Source organism: Ovis canadensis, chromosome 5, assembly GCF_042477335.2.
Source record: "Ovis canadensis isolate MfBH-ARS-UI-01 breed Bighorn chromosome 5, ARS-UI_OviCan_v2, whole genome shotgun sequence".
Classification (NCBI taxonomy): domain Eukaryota; kingdom Metazoa; phylum Chordata; class Mammalia; order Artiodactyla; family Bovidae; genus Ovis; species Ovis canadensis.
In genome coordinates, this window is record NC_091249.1 from 74,487,107 (window position 1) to 74,507,924 (window position 20,818).

The 20,818-nt window shown below is 54.4% G+C and overlaps 1 protein-coding gene across 4 annotated transcripts in view; it reads left to right on the forward strand.

Moving 5' to 3' along the window:
- Positions 1-20,596, forward strand: part of TCOF1 (treacle ribosome biogenesis factor 1) — a 38,655-nt gene extending 18,059 nt beyond the window's left edge. Inside the window, exons 14-27 of one of the 4 annotated variants that reach the window (XM_069592431.1) lie at positions 1,956-2,093; positions 2,287-2,472; positions 2,601-2,807; positions 5,668-5,778; positions 9,989-10,172; positions 11,406-11,542; positions 13,251-13,355; positions 13,777-14,014; positions 14,497-14,579; positions 15,139-15,319; positions 17,335-17,874; positions 18,517-18,614; positions 19,340-19,383; positions 20,203-20,596. In XM_069592431.1, coding sequence (XP_069448532.1) covers positions 1,956-2,093; positions 2,287-2,472; positions 2,601-2,807; positions 5,668-5,778; positions 9,989-10,172; positions 11,406-11,542; positions 13,251-13,355; positions 13,777-14,014; positions 14,497-14,579; positions 15,139-15,319; positions 17,335-17,874; positions 18,517-18,614; positions 19,340-19,366 — 2,235 coding nt within the window. In that variant the 3' untranslated portion in view covers positions 19,367-19,383; positions 20,203-20,596. Of the gene's footprint in view, positions 1-1,955; positions 2,094-2,286; positions 2,473-2,600; positions 2,808-5,667; positions 5,779-9,988; positions 10,173-11,405; positions 11,543-13,250; positions 13,356-13,776; positions 14,015-14,496; positions 14,580-15,138; positions 15,320-17,334; positions 17,875-18,516; positions 18,615-19,339; positions 19,384-20,202 lie in introns of those variants that run through there. The other 3 variants (XM_069592432.1, XM_069592433.1, XR_011257346.1) reach the window with 3 other exon arrangements.
- Positions 20,597-20,818: the final 222 nt, after the last annotated feature.

Below are 20,818 nucleotides of genomic sequence, written 5' to 3' on the forward strand. Positions count from 1 at the left end.
CAGTCAGTTTCTCTAATTGATGTTGGTGTATTCATTTTTTCTTCTTGAATTAGTTTATATTTTGTACCTTTTAATACTCTGTGCACAGTTAATAATTGGTGCCATTCTAGAAACTTGTCCATTTTCATCTCAATTGTGTAGTTGATTAGCTTAAATTTGTTCATAATATTCCTCTGTATCCTCTTAATATCTATAGGATCTGTAGTGATGTCCTACTTTCTTTCATAATTTTTGGTAATTTGTGTCTTCTGTCCTATTACTTGATCACTTTAACTAAAGAATTACATTTCATTCTTTTCAAAGGAATAACTTTTGGCTTCATTGATTTTTTTTTTTTTTCTCTTATTTTCCTGTTTTCTATTTCATTAATTTCCGATGATCTTTATTATTTCTTCCCTTACTTTGAGTTTGATTTGCTCTTCCTTTTCTAGCCTTTTAAGATGGAATCTTATATTTTTTTCTTTTAATTTTAGATTTTTCTTTCTAATTGAAACATTTAACACAATAAATTTCCCTCTGAGGACTGTATTAGCTTTGTCCCATGAATTTTAAAGTACTGTATTTTTTATTCTTTGAGCCATGGATTATTAAGAAGTGGGTTGGGACTTCCCTGGTGGTCCAATGGCTGGACTCTACACTCCCAATGCAGGGGGCTTGGGTTCAGTCCTTAGTCAAGGAACTAGATCCTCCATGCAGCAACTGAGATGCAGTGCAGCCAAGTAAATGTCTTCAAAAAGAGGTGGGTTGAGGGACTTCCCTGGCAGTCCAGTGGTTAAAACTGTGTGCTTCCACTGCACGGAGGCTGGTTCAACCCCAGGTTAAGGAACTAAGATCTCACATGTTATACAGCGTGGCCACACACCAGGAAAAAAAAGGGGTGGGCTAATTTCTAAATGTATGGAATTAATACAGATTTGTTTTTATTGATGATTTTTAGTTTAATTCTGTTGTGGCTATAGAATATATTTTGTGTGATTTCAATGCTTTTAAACTAACTGACTTGTTAGGATAACTTAGACATGGTCTTTTGTTTTTGTAAGTCTATGTCAAAGACATTACTTCCCTCTGTTAATTTGAGTTCTGTGCTGATTAGCCCCCTTTCTTCATCACACATAGGCTATGCTTTAGACTGGTTTCTTTGTTCAGTTCAATAATGTTAATTTCACTTGGTCTTATGTAAATGAGGGAAGCTAAGTTATGGGGCATATCTCTGCTCAGATGACATCTCTGAATGAGGTGGTCCTTGAGATGCTGCCAAATCCTTCATCCTATTTCACATTAGCAAAGTTTCCTTTCACACTTTTATTAAGGATTTTGCTCTTTGTTGCTCTTGAGTTTCTAGGTCTGTATTTGCTGGGAGACACTGATAAACTTTTAGGGGATTCCTTGGACATCAGTTAAGGTTAGGTTAAGCTGAAGAAAACCTCAGACAACAATGGTCTTCCATTTTGTTCTGCCATCCTGAGTACCTGGCTTCTACCTGATAGACTAAGATGGCTACTTGAGCTCCAGCTATTGCCTCAGTATTCCAGGCAGCAGGAAGGAAGAAGACACATCTACGTGTGTAAGAAAGTCAAACGTACGCTTGACTTACATTCATTAGCTAATCGCACGGCCATCTAGCTGAAAGGGAGCCTGGAAACTGTTTGTTCAGGGTAGTCTTATGCTTAGCTAACTTGAAGAAAAAGTGCTCACAACAGTAATGAGTTTGAGCGCTTAGTGTGTGCCAGCACTATGTTAAACACTATGATATCTCCCATTTCATCCTCACCCTTCCTCATTCCCATTTTACAGAGGAAGAAAGTGAGGCCCAGTGACGTCACATGATTTGCCCAGGTTCATACAGGTGTTATTGGAGGAGTCAGAATCCAGACTCCAGCATCTGACTCCAGAATTGGCATTCTTAGCTAACTGCTTGCATCCTTTATGTAATTAATTCCCTTTTCTCCTTCCAGGTGAAGACTTCAGTGAAAACCCCTCAGACCAAAGCCAACCCTTCTGCCACCAGAGTGGCTTCAGCCAAAGCGGCAGCACCAGCTCCTGGAAAGGGGGGCCTTGCTGTTGCTCAAGCCAAAGTGGGGTCCCCAGCCAAGGCAAGTAGGACCAGAGCCGAAAGAGGGGCCAGGGTGGAGTGGAGGGGAGGACCAAGCGATGGCCCTAGCCTCGACAAGGGTCCTGCACAGGTGGGCGTGACCTCCCCAGAACCATGCCCTGGGTGGGGTTTCACCTAAAGGGAGCCGTGCTTTCCTCTTCCTTCCTCAATACCATTCCCTCCTCCCGATTCAGGTAACCCCAGCAGCGAGAGCCCCCCAGAGCAGCGCCGTCTCTGGGAGCGGCCAGGTGTCCGTGCCGGCTGTGGGGAAGGCAGCGGCTGTAGCAGCCCAGGCCCAGCCGGGGCCTGTCGGGGGCTCACAGGAGGACTCGGAGAGCAGTGAGGAGGAGTCGGACAGTGAGGGAGAGGCACCTCCTCAGGTGAGTCCCCGGGGGCCGGAGAGCAGCCCCGTGCTTGTCCTCTGGACCAGGAGCCGCCCACAGTGCAGCTGCATGTGCCCCAGCCGTCTCCCATCCCCCCTTTCCTGATCCTGTTTCTCTCACTCCAGGCGAAGCCCTCAGGAAAGACCCCCCAGGTCAAAACTGCCTCAGCCCCCACCAAGGCGTGCCCCAAGAAAGGGGCTGCCCCAGTACCCCCTGGGAAGGCAGGACCCCCAGCCGCCCAGGCCAGGAGGCAGGAGGAGGACTCGGAGAGCAGCAGCGAGGAGGAGTCAGACAGTGACGGGGACGCGCCAGCAGCTGCACCTCCAGCCCAGGTGAGACCTCACGAGGAAGCAGCTGCAGTGCCAGGCCTCCAAGCTTCCGCCACCTACTCCCACGTCAAAACTTGGGTTCAGGGCTAGGTGAAGAAGCAAGACCAGATTTAAGCTCTGCCTCCAGGGACCTTTCCCCCAGAGGCTGTCCCCCATGTTTCCTTAGGTAAAACCTCCTGTAAACAACCCCTGCCTCGCGCCAAACCAGGGCCTCCCCAGTAAAAGGTGGCTTTGGTACTCCCATATCTGCCAAGGCCTCCATGATGCACATGGGCCCCACCTGCCCTGTGGGAGGCCAGACCAGGCCCTCAAGGATGTCCCAGAGAACCAGGAGGGGCCTTTGATGTGGTGTAGGTACCATGAGGCCCTGGGGAGTGGGAGGAAGCCAAATCTCTCACCCTGTCGTCCTGTAGGCAGTGGGGCCTGGGGCCTCCTGTTGGTATGTGTATCTCTCAGGGAGAGTTGTTCTTCTAGCTGAGTGGGGAGAGAGAAGGAATGATGACCCAACTTTTATCTGGATGATTTTTCCTCTGTCTGCTTGTAGGAGTGGCTACAACCTATAGTTCAGGGTGACAGACTCCAGGACTCACAGGGCTCAGACATGTGGTGGAAATGGCTTGAGTGTTGCAGGCCTAGTGGAGGTGATAGATGGCAGCTGACATGAAGCCTTGGTGTCAGGAGAGACTGAGGGAGTGGTGGCAACAAGGGGAAACTAGAAAGATGGTCCCTCTCGGCTCCAGCCAGTTGTGACCTGATGGACATGTGTGGCTAGATCTTTCATTCCTTAAGGGAAGCTGGGAATCCCTGCTCCAGGCTGAGCTCTAATCTCTCCTAGATTTGTGTTTTCTTCACAAGTAAACAAGCACCAGGAGGTGTAAGTGCTCATAGCACTAACCTCTCTGCCTTCGGTATAGCAGATCAACTACTGAGCATGCTGTCTTGTTGACAGAGATGAAGGCATGAAAGACGTTGGCCCTGCCCTCAGGGAACTTGTAAACTGTAGGGTGAGACAAGGTGATGGGGTTACTGGAGCTTGTTCTGGTAGTGCTCCTTCTGATGGAGCTGGGAAAATGAGTGTCTGAGAGGGTGGAGGAGGTGATTGAGCTGAGCTTGGAGGAAGACCTGGGGTTCGCTAGACACTAAAGTGGAGACAGGCTCCCCAGGGAGGAGATGGGAGAGTGTGGAAAGGAGGGGGGTTGTGAAGTCAGGTGGGCTCGGCAAAGGCCAGCTGTCCTGCAGGCAGTAGTCACTTCCAGTTGCTTGTTACCAATAATATCTATAGGAGCCTAAATGCCAGAGTGAGACACAAGGGTCCTAGCCATGTTTTGGACCATGATGCTTTTTGTAAAGTTTTAATCAGGTTATTGTATCAGTCAGGACATCTTAATCTGCAAGAGAAAATAAGAGGTACTTCACAAGAGCTCAATGGTTCTTAAGAGGGTTGGTTATCTCAGGGCGTGAAGTTTCATGGTAGGGCTCCTGCGAAGGTGGTCCCTTCAGCTTAGCATCGTTGGTGACAGATTTCTCCTCTCTCCATGCCTCGCCTGCCTCATTGGAACAGCAGGGCTGCAGCATCTCCTAAAGAGAAAATCCCCCAGTTTACTTCCCCTCCACTTCGCTCCTTGACCAGATCTCAGGCATGTGTTCTACCTGTCCTCGGCCATCCCCTCCCCCCGCAAAAAAAAAAGCCACTCACTGATACGGGGCCTGCAGTTCCCGAGATTGGCTGGGACAAAAGGGCCACCCTCTCCAAAGCCTGTGGTGGGGGCCGCCAGAACAGAGATAGGGTTGTATTAACAAGGAAGACACGGGGAGTTGGCTGTTGCAGTGTGCACTGTAGTCGACCCAGTGGAAAATTGGGAAGTACACGCCCAAATCAGGATCTTCTAGCTTTTCTTGAGAAATTGGAGGCTCCAGGGACTTCACTGGTGGTCTAGTGGCTAAGACTCTGCGCTCCCAGTGCTGGGGCCTGGGTTCAACCTGTGGTCAGGGAACTAGATCCCACATGCAGCAACTAAGACCTAGTATAGCCAAATAAATAATGGATTAATTCTGTGCGTGCTAAGTTGCTCAGTCGTGTCCGACTCTTTGCAACGCTATGGACTGTAGCCCCCAGGCTCCTCTGTCCATGGGATTCTCCAGGCAAGGATACCAGAGTGGGCTCCATGCCCTCCTCCAGCGGACCTTCCCGACCCAAGGATCAAACCCACGTCTCTTAAGTCTCCTGCATTGGCAGGTGGGTTCAAGAAGCTGGAGGCCCCAGCAGTGTGGGTCCTGCTTTTCTGAGTAATAAAAATTGGACCTTCACACCAATAGGGAGGTGCAGAGCTGCCCTCTGCCCTGGCCGGGCTCCTCTCCACCACCAGCACCTTTCAGTTTAGTCCCTGCTCTAGGTTCTCCTCTGGCCTAACTGCCATCACCAGCCAGCCCCCCTTGTTTAGTCTTGGGCTGTTTGGTCAACAGCTGGTTGAACTGCTCTCAGCCGGCTCCTGCTTTTAGCTGGGGATGTGACAGCCAGATGTGAGCTGTGCTGGGGCCTCTGGCTCACCCCTGCCACCTTGTCCTGGGCGGCTGTCACCTCTCATTCAGACGCCTCGCCAGCAGCATGCTAGCCCTCGGGTTTTAGTAGTGCCTGACTCACACATCCCTTTCACGGTTGGAGTCAGCCCTGGAGGAAGGACATTCAGCGTGGAGGCCTATGTTCCCGGTGTCTGTGGGGCCTGCTGGCCACCCCGCCACACACACTGTGTGTCAGGGGGTCATGCTGTCTTCCTGGGAGAGTGAGATCGTTGCTTGGTGTCTCAGTTGTGCTTCCTCTCAGCTAACGAACACCCCCTTGCCCACCATGTTCATGTCCCCTCAGAAGGAGGGTAGCTCCAAAACTGCCACAAGCAAGACCCTGACTCCAGCATCCCTGGAGAAGAAAGCAGAGGAGTCCTCAACAAGCAGTGATGAGGACCTGCCGTCGAACCAGGTAGGCCGGCCCTGTCCCTAAGGGCACTTAGGCTAAGAGCTGGGCAGATGCGCCTGGGAGATGGCAGGAGGAAGCGGCGGTGGGGGCATGGGGAGGGCAGGTCTGTCCCACTTACAGCGCTTCCCCATTTTCTGAGCTCTTTTTTTTTTTTTTTTTAACACTTTGATCTCCACAATAACCCTGGGAGGCAGGTAGCAGAGCCTGCCAATGGAGGGTCAGAGTTGGCTCCACAGCCCCAAGGCGCAGGTACACAGCATGCCACCTGACAGGGAGGGCCTGTTACTACGGGAGGCACATGCTGTGTCAGGAATCAAGGCCCAACAAGCTGGAGTGATCTCCCCAAACTCTTATGACCCATAAGAAGCCCAGGAAGAGGCAGGCACTGGCCCCTGGTTCCATGTGTACCCCACTTCCTGTTGGGACTCTGTCAGAGCCCTGTGGGCCTGGTCCCAGACCTCGCTCAGGGAGCTACGGCCCGTCTCCACATGCTGCCAGCCATCCTCCCCTGGCTCCACCCCTGAGGGTGGAACCAAGCCCCCCATCTCCCCAGCTCCAGAGGCTTGCTGGCGTTCACCTGGCAGGAGTCTGAGTTTCTGTGTGAGCCCTAGGACTTTCCCACAGCCGGCATTGCCCTCTGTCCTCCCCTAGCCCCAAGGTACTAGAAGCTTCTGCCAGGCCCTTCAGAGATGCTGGAGTTCCAACCGTCAGATGAGTGGGGTCTCCCTATCCAGCTCCCCTTAAATATCATATCATACACTGATTAGTCCATCAGTAGGGCCAGGTGTCATGCACACCCATGGTATTGGGGTGCTCACTGTCTTTCTCTCCTTTAATAGCCTAGATTAGAAGAGTAACTGTGAACAACTCCATCTACCGTTGGCCACTTCCTGAGTGCCAAGGACTATGCTAGTCCCCATGTTTTCATTTGTCTGTTTAATCCCCAGACCAGCCCTATGAGGAAAGGTGCTTCCTTTATTACCATTTTGAGGAGGAAGGAATAAGTCCAGAGAAGTTGGACAAGCTGCCTGGCATCACATGGCTGTCATAAGGGGACAGACCTGCTGTCAGAACCCAGGCTGTCCGTACTCTGCTCGCTCCCTGGCCCTGCCCTGACACTCCCCTCCCTGTGGCAGGAAGACAGCGGGGCTCGGGCCCTGCCCTTCTGGGCTCTCCGTGGAGCCTTTTGGAGCCTGCCTCCTCTGTGCAGGATCTAAACAGCTGGGAAGGAGGGGGCCGCTTCTCCCTTCTCTGCGGGGGCGGACTAACACAATTAAAATGAACATCATGCTTAAACTGAACCATTTAATTGGTACGTTGGTCCTCAAGGTTTTGGAGTCCCTGTTAGAAAAGAAAAAGGAAAAAAAATCAGCACTTTGAGCATTCCCCAGAAGGATTCAGGGAAGCCGGCACAGCCCAGGGGAGCTGCAGCCTCCTCCCAGCTTTGGGGTATTTTAGCTCCTTAATCCCCAGCTCTCTAATTATGATTATTATCGTTATTATGCATTTATCAAGCACTTCTCTACTGATGAGTTTCACTGTTTTTATTATTAGCCCATCACTGAGAGTAAGGGATTGATACCAGGGTGGTGGGCAGAGCCCCAGGCTGGGAGGCAGAGAGGGGCTGTGGGTCCATTCCCAGGTCCCCTCACTGTGCCTCAGTCTCCCCCGCTGCAGGAGTTGGGCTTACCTCTCAAAGACAGATCAGGGGATGGTCCCTGCGTGGCTTAGCCCTGTTGTGTAGGCATTAATCCCAGGCCAGAGTCTGTGCCAGGGCCTAGGGTAGGTACCAAATTTTAACAGACAAGGCCTTGCCTTTTAGAGTTCCAGGTTGAGTTGGAAAGAAAGAAGAGGCCTCTAAGAAGCTGAAATTAAGGTGTTAAAGATCTAAAGTCTAGCATGGCTGGTCCTCGGAGTCCCTGTCTGGTGCTTGGAGGACCAGCTTCCAGCCCTGGCTCTGATACCAGTTTGCTGGTTACCCTGGTTGAGACCACTGGCACTCTGAACCCCTGGGGTGAGACTCCCTGAAGGCTGGTGAACCATGGAGGCTCTGGGCCACATGCCCAGGAGTGGGATTTTTCAGCTCCCTCAGGTGTGGGCCTAGGATGTGCTACCAGCTCCAGACAGTTCTGGGAGAGGCCTCAGAGAAGTGCTGCCATCCAGAGCTCGGGTCCCCTCGTGTTCATGTCCCTTGTCCCCGGGGTCAGCAGTCTAGGCCAATCCACTCCCCCACCCCCCGCCCGACTGCCATGACCCGAATGAGGGCACTCTTGTGATGCACTCAGCTGTGACTTCCAGAAGGCCACTGGGTTTGGTCCTACAGGCACTGACCTCTGCAATAGAAAGAGATCCTATGTCTTCCCTCTGGGCCCTCACTGCCCAGCACCTATAGGGGCGGAGTGGAGGTCCAGCCAGGTGTTGAGGCTGCTTCCGCTTCCAGTGAGTCTTTCCTGACCCACCCCAGAAAGAAGGTCCTTGTCACCCCATGTGTATCGTGCTTTGTGGTTTCCAAAGCAGACCAGAAGCTCTTTGGTGAGAGAGCCCAGACTGGGTTACTAAGAGCCCTTCCAGAAGGTGGGAGAGTGAGGCTCACGAATCTCAGGGGCTGGGCCACACGACGAGGTCGTGGCAGAGGTGGGGTCAGAAGTGTGTGCCATGTACCCCACCTTTGAACCTTCCTCTCCCATCCAGGGCTCCGTGGGCCCCAGCCCCCCCGCCCTGCCCCACCCCAGCTCAGAGGCAGGGCGGGCAGCGTGGGCAGGTAGAGCAGGGCGGAGGCTTCTGCTGCGGAGCTGCTTTTAATATCCCAGACGCTATTGTTTGCCTCAGTGGGTTCGCTGCCTCTCTTCGTCCCCGACAATCTGTTCCTCTGTCTTCTCACATATATATAGATCCCCCCTCCCTCAACTGAAAGCCTTCTCCCACTTCCATCCTTCTCTCTTTCATCATGTGGGAAGGAAGTCTCTGGAAGTGGCAGATCAGAGCGGCTGTGGGGGAGGCTGTTTGGCAGGGGTAGGCTGGTCCCGGGCCCGGCAGAGCTTCCCCCTCGGGCAGGCCCCTTTCTGCTTTCCATTTCATGTTGCCTTTCCCGCAGCACCCTGGAGGACGTGGAGTCAGGCCCAGTGGGGTAGGCAGAGACCTGGGTTCCAGACCATGGCCATGGGCAGCTCCCTTCTGCTCTCCTGCTGCCCTCCGTCTCCCTGTGGGGTCAGGGGGTGGGGGCAGAACTCAGACCAGGTCAGCTCTCTGGGGACTGGAACGTAGGCTCCCTGGGTGTCCTTCTAGGCGGTGGGCATGTTCACTGGAGCTGTGGTTCCCAGACATCTGCCAAGAGTCCACAAGGAGTGTTACTTTTTTCTCTTTTTTTTCGGTGTCTTACTGGAAAATGCAGAGCATGCCCCAAGCTAGAACAGTGTAGAGTCGCCAGTCACCATCCCAGCTTTGGTAGTTCTGGACTTGTGACCAGTCTTGGTACATCTACATCTTCACTCTCTTCCCCAACACCACTGTTTTTGTTTTGTTTTGTTTTTAAAGCACAATCACTAAGAAATTGGCCCACCTAGTCAGCGTCCCCATTTCCCCAGTTGCCTTATGACGTTTTCTGTATCTGGTCAAACAGGAATCTAGGTAAGGGCCACCAGCTACATTGGGTCCCTTTGGTCTTAGTTGGTTTTCCCTGAGCAGTTTACTTGTTGAAGGTCCTGGGCCCCTGTAATTTGGGCCACGTTCCTGTGTCCTGGCAGGAGGCAACATCAGAGTCCTGGGCATGGGGGCAACTAGACTGTGAGCAGCCCCCTAGCGACCCGTCAGGCAGCTGGCGGGGCATTGCTCAGAGCGCCCCACACAGCGGGTGTGTGTCTCTGAAGTCAGCGAGGGGAAGGAGGCTGACCTCCACATTCTGGGCCTAACTCGGCTTCAGTTAGGCTGTGTGACCTTGGGCAACTCTCCCTCCCCTCGGGACTTGTGGTTTTCCCATCTGTATGATGGAGCTGATACTGTTGATCTCAGGGGTTCCTCTGAGGGTCGGGTGGGCTCCTGTGAGCTCTGAGGAGCTGTGCAGTGTCTTGGGGGGTGCCTGGGCTGGGAGTGAGCGGGCAGAGCCTTGGGAGCGCTCTGGAACCCTTGCCTTGCAACACCCTCCCCTGCCCACCTTCCCTTTCCCCTGGCCAAGCTGTTAATCACTGGGGGGTGTGTTTTGTTTTTGTTTTTCAAGGTGATTAAAACCCCTCTGATTTTTGTCGACCCTAATCGTAGTCCAGCTAGCCCAGCTGCTACCCCCACCCAAGCGCAGGCTACAGGCACCCCAAGGAAGGCTCAGGCCTTGGAGAGCACAGCCAGGAGCTCCTCTGAGAGCGAGGACGAGGACGTGATCCCCGCTACACAGTGCCCGACTCCTGGTGAGCACGGGCCACCCTGCAGGGCTGACTCCCTGGCTGCAGCTGCCAGACGTGTGCACACGCACATCCATTGAGGTGCCAAAGGGAGAAGACACTGGCTGAGTCTCAGCAAGTAGTTGGTCTGGAGGGGCTTAGGGCAAGGTTTTGACCCTATGTTGGCTCATCCCCATGAGGATCTGGCTTGAGCAATAACTGTGCCAGGGCCTCTCTGTGCGGGTTCCAAAAGGTAGAACCCAGACTAGAGACTGCGTTGACCAGGTTTGTAGTTCAGGAGGAGCCTTGTAACAGCTGGCTGACTAAACTTGGAGAGGGCTGCAGGGTAGTGAGCCTCTCATTCCTGGTGGCATGTGAAGGAGATCAAGTAATCCCTAAACAGAGAGGTGTAGGGAGGAATTCCTGGAGACAGGACCAGATCTGGATTTTCTTTTGACTTTTGACAATCTGTGATTCTGACAGTGATAGCAAGAAAATGGGTAATTATTATCATTGTTGTTACCAGAACACTTTTTGATGATATTAATACCTGATCTTGGCGGGTTTATTAAGAAATGCAGATTAGCACAAAAGAAAAAGCATCACTTGTAATCCCATTGTCCAGAATAATCACTGTTAACATTTTACAGACATTAACTTTACAAAAACCAAAGGTACAGTGTGTATTTTTAGTGAGACCATACTGTACATATGCTCAGTAATCTTGACGTGTTGTGACGTTCCATAGTCACAGCGTGATCCCCACTGGCTACAGAGTGGTCACCTGGGAATCCTGCGGTTTTTTCAGCCCAGTGTCGAGTTGGAGGAAGCTAAGGGTTTTATTTGGGGTGCTGGGCTGTTACAAACAGTGCTGCAGTGAACACATGTGATTGAGCCTCTGCACATGACCACGGCTTTTCTAAGAGAGAGGGTTTTAAATGCGCAGAGTCGTGTTTGGCTCCAGTGCTCTGCCTGTCATTCAGGAGGAGCAGCTTAGCCAGCGAGGGGGACTGCAGGTGGGGAGGGGCTGAGGAAGAGGCCTGGGGTGTTGCCCACAGCTGCCGTCTCATCTCCTTATAAAACATGGAGACAGAGGCTGCTCCTGCCTGGAAGGCTTGGGAGGGGGTTTAAGGGGCTTCTACCACATGGGCCCTGGGCACTGCACAAGGTTCCCAGGATGGGCTGATAGAGCGGGTTTTGCTGCTTGGGGGAGGCCACAGGGCTTCTGTGCCCTGACATACTCCTCCCCCTCCATCTCAGCCACTAGGACCAGCGTGGTGACTGTGCCCACAGCACCTCCAAAGGCGGCCCTCAGAGCCAGTGTGGTGGGGGCTCCCAGCAGTGAGGACACAAGTCAGGGGTCTGAAGGCAAGAAGCAGGAGGCCTCAGCCACTCAGGTACCTGGTGGGCAAGGGGGCGCTGCCGGGCCAGTGGGCTGAGGGGCCCCTCCTCAACACCACTTCCCCTCAGGGTTGCTGGGTGGCACTGTAGTTGCTCTTACCCACCCTGTGGAAGCCAGGGCCTTTCCTGGCCTGGCCATAGCCCTGATCCGTGCCCCCGAAGGTCAGGAAGCATCCTCTGGCACGTGGCCCGCTGGGCAGAACCAGCACGACTCCAGCAGCTTCTCCAATACCAGGCTTTTGATTTGATTCTTCTCTCACGTTTGCCGTGAACAAAAGTTGCCCTTTGTTAATGTTCATCATAGTGACCAGTAATGTTCTTCCTAGCCTTCACTATTTTCAGTGCATTTTTATTTCTTTGGTCCTTGCTGGAACCTAAAAGCCAAGCAGGGAAGAGTTAATGGCTCATTGTTCAAAGGATGGAGCTGAGCACCACGCCCTCAGCAAGAGGGTCAAGACGCGTCCATGATCAGGCAGGGTCAGAACCCAGGGCTCCTAGATCCTAGTTCATTGTTTCTGGGGCCCATTGCTCGTGGGGCCATAGCCGTTTGTTTTTCCAAGCCCTTGCACCCACCCCCTCTTTTCCTGAGATGGCAGGAGCGAGAGCTGGATAGGCCAAAGCAGGACTTGGGCACCTCCACTCACTGGGGCTCATCACGACCTCTAACCCAAAAAGAGCTTCCTGGGAGCTTGGTTGCTGAGTGGGTGGCTGGGTTGTGGTCACTGCGCCCACCAACATGCATCCATTTGGCCTTTCAGCCAGCAGATGGTGCTGAGCATCTGTCCATGTTGGAAACTGGGGGTACAGCAGGAAGAAGACAGGGAGGGGCCTTGCCCTCATGGAATTCCCAGGGCGGGGGACAGCCATTAAGCAAGGAGACCAAGAGTTAAAGTACTCACCAACTGGTGGGTGCTTTGAAGGGAGCAGTATCGATGTAAGCGAGAAACAGTGGGATGACTTGCCTTAGAAAGGATAGGCCGGGCTGGCCTCTCAGAGGAGGCGATGCTGGGGCTGGAGAAGCAGCCAGGCCTGGGCAAGCTGAGGAGCCCTCCAGGCAGGGAGACCCAGGCACAGAAGCCTCTGGGGGAGCACTTGGGGGTATGAGAGCTGGGAGAAGGTAGGGGAGCAGGGGCAGAGGGGCCAGGCTTCACGGCCCATGGTGAGGGCTGAAGGGGGCCTGGGGGTTTTGGCGAGGGATCACACCCAGTCCTCGTTCCGTTCTCTCCTTGGCTGCTGGCAGATGTGGGAAACAGAAGCAGCCCCAGGGAGCCTGTTGAGGAGTCTGCTGCAGCCGCTGGTCTAGAGGCTCAGACTCAGTGGTGGGGCGTCAGGGGGCCTGAGCCCCGCCCCTTCCCTGGGCTGGGAGCTGTCTGTGGATCCTCTGAGAAGGATACTATTAGCTTACTTTCTGTCCAGTCAGTGGTAGTACCCCTTCAACCACCCCCAGCCCTCCACTCCACCTCCAGGTTCCTCTGACAGCTACAGGTCCCCTCCTACTCCAGCCAGGCAGGATGTGACCAGGGTGTGGCCTAGATGGCATGCCAAGAACCTGGGAGCCCCAGGCCAGGCTCTCACCCACCCATGCAGTCTTAGGCTGAGGCCAGCCCCTGGGTCTTGAGTCTGGGCCCATCCTCTTTCTGGGGGCCCTGGGCAGAGTCCTGTCTGCATGGAGCCAGGCTGGCTCCTCACCTTTGCCTTTCACAGGTGACCAAGAGGAACCTCCCGCTGACGCAGGCTGCCCTGAAGGTTCTTGCCCAGAAAGCCAGTGAGGCCCAGCCTCCTGCTGCCAAGACCCCGTCTTCAAGTGGGGTGAGCTGGGGAGTTGGGGGCCAGGCCTCACCCCGGAGGGGATAGTGTTCAGAGGCACAGGAGGTAGAAGACAGGGTGCAGGCAGGGGCCCAAGTTCCAGCGCTGGCATTTAGCTACCCCGTGACCTCGGCATGCTCATTTACCCTCCCAGGCTTCTACTATGCATGCCCCCCCACCAAAACTTTCTTTTTGAGGAATCTTAGTTCCTCAACCAGGGATTGAACCCAGATCCCTCAGCAGTGAAATCCTGGAGTGCTAATCACTGCCAGGGAGTCTCCAACTGCCCATCCTAGAGAGTGGTGGGAGAATTAAATGGGGCCTGTTTGCGAAGCCTCTAGTGGTGCCTGGCCCTTCCCTGAGGTATTCAGTAAGCACCAGATCTTATTTTCCCTTTCCATTCTCTCTCCTTTCCCCAAATCAGACTGACAGTGCTGTGGGAACTCTCTCCACGGCGAGTCCCCAGAGCACCCCTACCCAGGTCAGAATGGCCAACAAGCTCAGAAAGCCTGAGGTTCCTGCAGCTCAGCGGGCCACAGCTACTCCCTTGGGGCACCCCACACCCAAGGCTCCTGCAACCTCAGATGACAGCAATAGCAGCTCTTCGGGAAGCGAGGACGAAGCCAAGGGGTCCCAGGCGGCCCCGTCAGCCCACAGGCCAGGTGAGGCTCCTGGGAGGGAAATGCTGGAGGGCCTGGTGGAGCCCTGGGCTCAGATCTCTGCTCTGTAGCTGCCCATGTTCTATGACTTTGACCTAGGCATCTCATGCAGGACCTCGGTTTACCCAGCTATACAATCCCATGACCAAATTGGTCCACATGACATGAACAACCTTTTTACTTGACTGTTTGGCCATGCCCAACCTTTTGGGATCAGGCTTCCCTAACTGATCCCCAGATTCCCAGGACCATACCTCTCTTGGGGATTAGAAGGTTTGGGCATGCAGGTGTCTCACTGGAAATGCTGCGAATAGCAATAGATCATGGAAGGGATCAATGAGGGGCAATGATGCCTTAGATCAGAGGGTGAGGCACGTAAACAGGGACAGCCCACCTTGGGGCCCTCTGCTCCCAGAGCGCTCTGGCCTGTCCAGCGGGCAGAAGAAACCTGGGGTTCCCAACAGTTACCTGTGCTTCTCCCGTAGGCTCAGCCCCCTCCAGGAGGGAGACCTTGGTGGAAGAGACCACAACAGAGTCCAGTGACGACGAGGTGGTGGCACCTTCCCAGGTAACTGCAAGGGAAGGGGCTGGCGGTCTCAGGAGCCTTGAGGTGGGAGCCCCAGGCAGCCCCATGCAGTTGTAGACTGAGGCCATGCCCTGGGTCATAGGTCTGGGACCAGGCCCATCCTCTTTCCAGGGGCCCTGGGCAGGGTCCTGTCTGCACAGCCCCTCTCCTGAGGTCCCACTTCAGCATAAAGCTGTGAGAAGCAGACTCTTGGAGTCTATAGAAAGGGTTTACCTTGATTTTAGGTGATTTCCGGATAAAAACATTCTCTAACAGATAACAGATGGGATTTCTTTTAAGGTTATCATCTTTATGTGGCAAGTGCTAGTGCTTTTCCGTTTGCATTAGTAATAAGTTTCCTTTTTAAATGAGGCTGTTTAAAATACGTATTCATTATAGTAGTGCAGGAGGTGCGCACACAGGGCCGATGTGCCCGCCGCCCAGCTGGCCTGAGGGTCCCGGGGCTGATCCCCTCCAGTGGGCCACTGGCCTGAGGGTCCCGGGGCTGATCCCCTCCAGTGGGCCATGCACTGCTGGGCTTCTTCACACTGGGCTTCTTCAGTCTCTCCTCTCAGGTTTTGTGACTCCTGGGCTGACTCCAGCTGGTTCCAAGACTTCAAAGGCCACTCCCAAACCAGACACCAGCCCCTCTGTTTCCTCTACTCCGGCCACCAGAGATGCCCCAGAAGGCAATCAGGAAGTGGAGCCCCAGCAAGCAGCAGGCACCATGTCCCCTAAAACAGGTGAGTCAAGGGCCGCAGGAAGGACACAGCAGGATGTGGAAGAACAAGGCAAGGAGCCCCTTTGCCTCCCTCAGGCGCAGTCCCACCAACATGGTCCTGTCTGCCAGCAGGGCCTCCCCAAGTGAGGTCTGGTACCGCTACATCAGGCCTGGAGGTGCTCGTCAAAAGTGCAGGGGCCTGTGCCCTAGAGTCTGGCTCCTGTAGTCTAGAGCCGCCCGGAGGTCGGGTTATCCAGCCCTGAGGGATGCTGGTGCACCCTGTAGGCTGCTCCCTACCTTAGAGGAAGTGCACCTGGACTTTCAGAGTAGGCCTTGGCGCTCTCTAGCTGTTCCTATTGACTTTTCTTCCTAACAAGTGGGCTCCTGGTACAGGGTGTAGGTACCTGGGATAGCTCAGACAGAAGATGGGGTCACATTTGAAGAAGTCTTCTGCACATGGTGAAGACCCCGGGCAAAGGACTGACATGCTCTGAAGCCTCAGACAAGCCCATGGTGACTCTGGACCTCGGTGCCTTAACCTTACAGGGCAGGGGTTTGTGGGTCCATTGGTGGCACATACAGAACATGGCACATGTAGAGAAAGCCACATGTTATTTGGAGGGCAGACTCGAGGGCTCAGGTCACCTGGCCTAGGGTGTCAGCCACTGCTGACTGTGCCAGCACTCTGGGACCGGTGTCTCAGAGGGTCTGCCTGGGCCAGCTCTCAAGGTTCCCTGGCCTTGGCATTCTAAGGTGTGTGGTAGACAGGAGGCAGAGAAGTGGGTTGCTGAGGCACCCTGTGCTCTTCTTGGCTCCCTTCTGTAGCTGACTCCTGTTCTTGCCACGAAGCACCAGAGGACTGAAGGGGGCCTCCCTCTGCCCTGGGAGCCCCCTCTGCCTACCTCCTCAGCCCCCGGGGCTCTGGAGCCAGAGCTGCTGCAGGTCCCACTGCACTCTGAAGGGAACAGCTTTATTCTCCCCGCATGGAGCCAGGGCCCAGCACCTCCCAGAGCCCAGGGTGTCGCCACTCTTGTGCTGTGAGACCCCAAAGGGACCTGCAAAGCTGGGGCAGTGCCGGGACATATGCTCAGCTCCCAGTCCTGGGGCCTCTAGCTGCAGTTTGCCCAGTGCTGGGTCAGCAAGAAGAGTCATTGCTCATTTTCTTCCCCAGTGTTCTCTTTGTGAGAGGCGGGTGTGACAAGGAGACATTTTAGAGGGGGCTGTGGAAGGTTTTTTTCACACGTGTAGTCAGCACACAATTATCAAAGGAGAGCAGAGGCGTGGAAAATTCTAAACAAAGGCTGCAGCAGAAGTCGCTCTGGCAGGCAGTAAACCTGCTTCGTCAGCCGCCGTGTGCGTATTCCCTGCACCCCCCACCCCCAGGCCAAGCCACCTGGACCCCTGACCACAGAGGGCTGCAGGTCCCCAGCGTACAAGTGGGCATAGGTTGGATGGCCACATGACCTTGGCTTTTTTTTAAATGCATCTGTGGTTTAGAACAGTGAGGGGATTTGTTGTTCATCCAATGCCTCATTTTATACAGTTTGGTTTTCAGACCCAGGGCCCAGGCATCCTGTCTTCCTGCCCTGGGCTCCTGACTGGAAGGTGCCATCTATCCTGTCCCATAGATTCTTTGATTTGATGGTGGATTACAAGCCCTTTGGAGAAGGAAATAGCAACCCACTCCAGTATTCTTGCCTGGAGAACTCCATGGATAGAGAAGCCTGGTGGGCTACAGTCCGTGGGGTCTCAGAGTTGGACACAACTTAGCAACTAATACTACGAGCCCTTTGATTAACATGCTGGAGTTAATTTCCATCCCCAGCCTGAACTTGAGTTTTCAGTGTGAGGAGACATGAAAAGAGCTCTAAGAAGCAGGAGGAGAGGTGTGGGCAGGGGACCCAGCGGGTTCCCATGGTCCCATCTGTACTGCATCAGAGAAGGTCAGGTCTATGCTGGACCCCTTTGGCTTTCATGCCACCAGAGGTCTAGTCCCCAGTTCTCGCAGGTCCATAACCCCAGGTCCTCTCTCCATAGGCAGAAAAGAGGCTGGTGCCACACCTCAGAAGCCCGGGAAGGGGCCTGGGAGTACCCCGGCCTCCATGCTGGCGCTGCAGAGCAACATCACCCAGCGCCTCCTGAGCGAGCCCTGGCCCCTGAGTGAGGCGCAGGTGCAGGCCTCGGTGGCAAAAGTGCTCACGGAGCTGCTGGAGCAGGAGAGGAAGAAGGCCGTGGAGACCGCCAAGGAAGGCAACCGGAAGGGCCGCCTGGGCCATAAGCGGAAGCTGTCCGAAGACCAGACAGCCCCCAAGGCCCCCAAGAGCAAGAAAAAGAAGCAGTTGGCAGCTGCAGATAGTGGGGAGCATGTGGTCTCCTCAGAAAAGGCGCCCAGGACTGTCAAAGGGAAATCCAAGAAGGACAGAGCAAGTGGTGACGTCAAGGAGAAGAAGGAGAAGGAGTCTCCCGGCTCTCAGGGGGCCAAGGAGAAGCCAGTAGGGGAGCTGGGGACTCCGAAGAGTGACGGGGGAGACCACGGCAACCTTAAGATCAAGAAAGAGAAGAAGAAATCTGACAAGAGTAAGTGCCTGCTGTAGCCCAGAGCACACTTCCCCAGTCCTGCTGAGGGCTGCAGTCACCACTCGGGCGGTGGCCCTCAGCCAGCACAGAGAGGGCTGAGAATGTCCTGTCCGTCTTGGGAGCAGGATGGGCAAAGCCAGAACCAGGTCCTGGAGCAGCGGAGCCACCACCACCAGGACGGCGCTCACAGCTCCAGGGCATGTTCTGCTTGAAGAGCCCTGCCCTCCCCCACGGCGGCCACAGCCACGTGCACTGGCAGCCGAGGCTCCTGGGGTCCAGGCTCCTGGATAGCAGCTGCCCCTTGCTGCATTCTGTGCTGGAGTCCTCTTGCAGCCGGGCCACGTTTAACCCCCACCCCAGCCCTGTCTGATGGGTGGTCACTCATTCCCATTTTACAGGTTGAAAGTGTCTTTTTAAAATCAACGTGTAGAAATTTTACAAAGTGAGTTAAAATGGTAACAGTCCAGGGCTTCCATGGGGGCAGAAATCATAAGACTTGTGCTTCGATAGCTCCCCAGGGTGTGGGGCATGGAGAGGAGAGAGCTGTTCTAGGGCCCCTGGAGACCTGCCCTGTCTGCCCACTTTGACCCCAACCCTTGAGATTAACATCTGTTGTTTAGCAATTTTACTTTCTTCCCTTAGAAAAAAAAGACAAGGAGAAAAAGGAAAAGAAGAAGAAAACAAAAAAGGCCTCAACCAAAGACCCTGGCTCACCATCACAGAAGAAAAAGAAGAGAAAGGTAGAGTGAGTCCCAAGGAGTCCTGGGCTAGAAAAGGGGACCCAGACCCAGCCCCCAGGTGGACATGATCCGCCCCAGCTCCGGATGTCAGGGTAGGGGGTAGGGTAAGCCAGAGCCAGTCCCTGTGCCCCTACCATTCTCAGGGGCCCGAGCAGGAGCTTGTGTATCGTGAGACACTAGAGAAGAGCTAGGAGGTGGGTGCCACCCTGAGGGGCCCAAGGTCTGTGCACGTGGGAGCCGTGGAGCAGCCCTGTCTTGCCTGTGAGGTAGGAGGCTGTAATGACAAGTGAAAAAAGGAGAAGCCTCCCTGGGGCCGGGAGACCAGCTAGGCTGTTGCAGGTTTCTGGGTGAGAGAATAGGTTCCCTTGGATGTGTGTGCCCCAGCTGGCGGGGTATCCCCACGGCAGAAACACGGCCTGCCTCGTACATGTCAAGGGCTGACCGCCTGACCCGGGGCCCTCAGCTCCTCAAACCCAGATGCGGTTCTCAGCAGGGCCACAGCCGCGGTCAGAAAATCAGAGCGTCTGCTGCTGCAGAGTCCTGGGCTCCATCCTCCAGGGCTCGGGGGGCATCCTCCACACCCTCAGGATCTGTGTGTCCCCAGTATCTGTTCTGGGGGAGCCACAGAGCCTCGGGAAGGAACTGTCATAGCCCCTCCTGGTGGGGGTGGCGTGGGTGGGGAGACACTTCAGGTCCAACAGCATCTCCTGCTTCTCTCTTCACAGAAGAAGACGGCAGAGCAGACTGTCTGAGGGACGCCGGGTGGCAGGTACACTCCTGGCCTGGGGACCCCTGCTGACCCTTGGCTCGCTGGGGAGGGCAGGTGGTCAGCTCCAGCAACCACTGTGGTCCTCAGGAGCGAGACTGGGCCTCAGGGTTGGGCCTGAGGGGAAGGGGTTTTAGAGAAAGAGGGTTCAGTTCCTCAAGGGCAGTGGGTGATGCCAGGAATCAGAGCTGCAGAGTCAGAAAGATCCAGGAGAGTCCAGACAGTGACCACCACTGAGTTGCCCAGGTCGGGGGAGGTGGGGGTTGCTGGGATGTGGTAGCGGAGGGGCACACTGGCATGCTTCCTCCTTGTACATGAGGGTAAGGCTTGAGGTTGGGGACAGCTCAGTCTCTCCTTTGCCACTGTCACTCCTTTTCTTTCTAATTTTGTAATTCGAGGGCCTTTCCTCATGGGAAGGAACATGTTTTACTCAAAACAAGCCATTCTGATGGCTCTGTGCTTCCCAGGTGGTGGTGAAGGGGTGGAGTGCTCCGCCTAGCTGAGCGAGCCCCAGCCTGCTGTAAACAGGGTGATACAGGCCTGGGCAGGTGGTGAGGCTTCAATGAAGCTAAGCTCTGAAGCCCTCGTCCCAGTTCCTGGGACACAGCACCACCAGGTATCCACCATGGTTAGTTAATGCTCCTCTCCTGCACGGGGAGAGCTTTTGATTTGATTTTGTTCTCCTTGGTGGAGAAAAGGTTGGGGAAGTCTTATATCTCCTTCTCCCAGGGATTTCTTAGCCAAGTGGTGGCCAGCCCCACGCTTCTTCCCTCTGCCCAGCGAGGGTGGGAATTGAATTTTTAACTTCCCCTCCCTCCCCAGAAGATGATGGCCAGCTGCGATGTCCATGCCGGCCAAACCAGCGAGCCCTGAAGAGAGGCTGGTCTGAGGAGGAAGAAGCCTGCCTGGCTCCATGACGTCTGCTCACTGAATTCTCTCCAACGCAGGATGCCTTGGACGGATGGACATGTACAGTATATATATATTTTTTTAAGTGACCTGCCCCTCCCTTCTCAGCTCCAACATGCCTAGAGGCCTCAAGACGTTCTGCCTCTGCTCTGTAGACCCAGTGAGGCTCAGTCTGCGGCTCCTTCGGGCCCTGGTCTCTGACTGATGCTGAGGCTTTGTCCTCCTTTTGTCAGTTTTTCCCTGTTTTGTTTGTATGGGTTGTTTTTTTTTTTTGTAAGAACTCAGAAAATAAAAGACTTGAAGGAAAGGTGCAAGTTCCCAGTGCCTCTGGGCAAACGCTCTACAATTGATTGATTCTTGGAAGGGAGAGTCTGACTGACACTGGGAGATGAACAGACCTCATCTGCTCAGGATTTATTCTTGACGGTGTATCAAGACTCTGGGATACTGTGCTGAGTGACACCCTGTCTGCCAAAGGAGGAGACTCAGTGAAGGGCCCTGATGGGGTATGGAAGGCTATCTAAGCTAA